The sequence below is a fragment of the Salvia hispanica genome, chromosome 5, assembly GCF_029641045.1.
Source record: "Salvia hispanica isolate PSC_SH4W2 chromosome 5, Shi_PSC_v1, whole genome shotgun sequence".
NCBI lineage: Eukaryota > Viridiplantae > Streptophyta > Magnoliopsida > Lamiales > Lamiaceae > Salvia > Salvia hispanica.
In genome coordinates this window covers 7,146,172-7,148,828 of record NC_142696.1, presented here as the reverse complement: position 1 = coordinate 7,148,828, position 2,657 = coordinate 7,146,172, and the positions used below count along the sequence as shown (strand labels likewise).

The window sequence follows — 2,657 nt, the reverse complement described above, 5'->3', positions numbered from 1 at the left end:
GCATCCCCCACGGCATACCCCCCGGCATACCCCCCTGTTTCCCCCCCCCCCCCTGCATCCCCCCCGGCGCACCGGCCATCATCCCCATCAACTGCCCCCAAGGGACGTTAAACCCTGGGCCCATCTGGCCCCATCCAGATCCCACAGGTACCGTGGGAGTCTGAGATCCACTCGTCGCTGGACTGGACTCGTTGTTGTGATCCATCGCTCGATGATGCTCTTGTACAGAAAGTAAAGTTAGAGAGAGAGAAAACTCGTTAAAACAAGTGGTGCAAATGAAAATGAAACTAAAATCGCGTTTATATAGGTTTTAAAAAAAAACAAAAAAAAAAAATTCGGCGCTGGCCGATCGGGCCGCCACAATGGCGGCCAGCACATCGGCCGGCGCCGAGCGATCGGCCAGCCCACGCCGACCGCTCGCCGATTTCCTGCTGGCCACCTCCAATAGTTCGACTAGCCGATCGACCAGCGCCGCGAATCGGCTAGCCGGTTGCTAGCGACCATTGGAGATGCTCTTAAAGCATTGTGTATTGCTAAACAAGTCGAAATCTTTTATCCTTTCGTTTCATCTTAAGATATTATAGTACTACATTGGACCATGAGCACCAATTGACCCATATCTTGTTTTTTTTATCAAAGTTCGAAAAGCAATAGTTCCATAGTTTAGGAATTTACAAATTTACAAATTTTTCATTACATGCACAGCCACCCAATCCCTACAAACCTGAACCCGAACCCGACCTCTTTAACTTAACGAATCCCACAAAGAAGCGCACATGCGCTTAGCGAAGCCGAGGCGCTTCTCCTCCAAGTCATAAACCACCTCAAACCCCTGCTGCTGATAGTTCCCCAGCAGCCCCGCCGGCCCTCCTCCTTCATCCCCGCCGTCCATCACCATCACGCACCCCACCTTCTTCTTCGCCTCCCCGTCCACGAACTCGTAGAAGTAATTCTCCCGCGGCATCTCCACCGTCGCATTCCCCCCGAAGTGCCACGTCACCCGCGGAATATCCTCAAAAGATTCCCCGTAGTAGCACGGGCTCAGCCCCGTCCGCTCCTCCACGCCGCGCGCGCGGCGGTGGCGCGCGCCCCGTCCGAATTCCTCCACCACCGCGAGATAGAATTTCCGCGGCAGCATCGTGAACGTCGTCCCCGAGTCCACCACCATCCCGCCGTCGCCCCGCCGGTCCACCCGCCGTAAGCTCTCCGGCGCCGGAATTTTGACGTTTCCGATCGAAACCGCCTCCAATCCGACGCAGTAAAAGTAGGGATGCCTCGGATTGTACAGCATCGGTGTGTAACTGTACAAAACTTCTTCCGTCTCACCATCATCATCAGAGTCCGGTCTCTTCTTCTTTTTCTTCTCGTGCCGGCCTAGGATGAGGGGGCTCGGTTGCAACACGCGATGGGCGTGGAAGGAGTGGGCAATTAAGCAATAGGAGAAGTAATTGGCGATCTCCGGCGAAGTGCGGGCGAGCTGCGCCGGGAAAGAGAGGCGGCCGCGGCCGAATCCGGCGACGCCGATGGGCTCGGCGAGGGCGGAGTGGGCGCAGCCGAAGGTGAAATTGGGGAGAGTGAAGGAGGGGGAGGAGGAGAGGGTGTCGCGGTAGAGGGTGGCGACGAGGCTGCCGTCGCCGTAGGCGTAGTAAAAAGAGGGGCAGTGGAATTTGCGGCAGTCACCGACTTCGATGGTTTCGAGGGGGCAATTGGCGATGGCGCAGAGGTGGGGGGAGGGGAGGGAGTTGTGGGCGGAGGAGCAGAGGGGGGAGTTGCAGGGGAGAGGGGAGGCGGAGGAGAGGTTGAGGGGGGAGGGGAAGGGGATGGAGGAGGGGGAGTATTTGCCCTCGCAGAGGATGCAGTCGAAGGGGTGGCAAGGGACCCAAACGACGTCGCTTCCGGTGTCTAAGTAGAGGGAGATGGATTGGGAGCCGAGGGAGAAGGTGAGGGTGTAGTCGGCGCCGGAGGAGAGGGGGAGGGAGACGCGGTGGCGGTGGCGGTGGTGGCGGAAGCGGGTGGCTGAGCGGGAGGAGGTGGAGTGGAGGAGGTGAGGGGTGGAGTTGAAGAGGGAGGGAGAGAGGGAGTGGGAGAGGGGGAGGAGGAATGGGGAGGAGTGGCAATGTCTGACTTGGAGGGAGAGGAAGAGAAGGGAGGAGAGGAGAAAGAGGAGTTCCATTTGATGGTTCAATTGGAGAGTAGAGTGATATTGAGGAGTGAGAGTTGATTCATGTAATTGTGAAATATGGACAAGGAATCGGGAATGGAATGAGGAGGTTTTTATGAGAAGAAGTTTCTCGTGGGATTGGGTGTGGGGGGTGGGTGGAAGGGGATTTTCATTCTATGATTGCGACTTTACATACATACACGTACAAACACATCATGACGTGGAGTACTTTAGTATCCATATGTCCTAGCTAATGTCAGCTTTCTCTTATCCGTCTCTTAACCATCTCATATCTCACTATTCATGAACTTCATTGTATTTTTCAACCCATCCCTTAATTATTCATTCAATTTTATTTTTTATTTTTTTTCAACAAATTCAATTAATAAAAAAACACTTCATTAAATAAAATAAAATTACAATTTAAAAAAAATAAATGAATGATTTATAAAAGTGATTGGAAAGGAAAGAAAGAGAGATTAGAGAAGAATACATA

General features: G+C 53.5%; 1 protein-coding gene across 1 annotated transcript; it reads right to left on the bottom strand.

Annotated features, from left to right (window-relative positions):
- Positions 1 to 609: 609 nt before the first annotated feature.
- On the bottom strand, positions 610 to 2,271 carry LOC148924280 (Eukaryotic aspartyl protease family protein). The gene has a single exon (XM_089058330.1). It carries the CDS (start codon positions 2,171 to 2,173, stop codon positions 746 to 748), a length of 1,428 nt encoding a protein of 475 aa, XP_088914456.1. The 5' UTR covers positions 2,174 to 2,271; the 3' UTR covers positions 610 to 745.
- Positions 2,272 to 2,657: the final 386 nt, after the last annotated feature.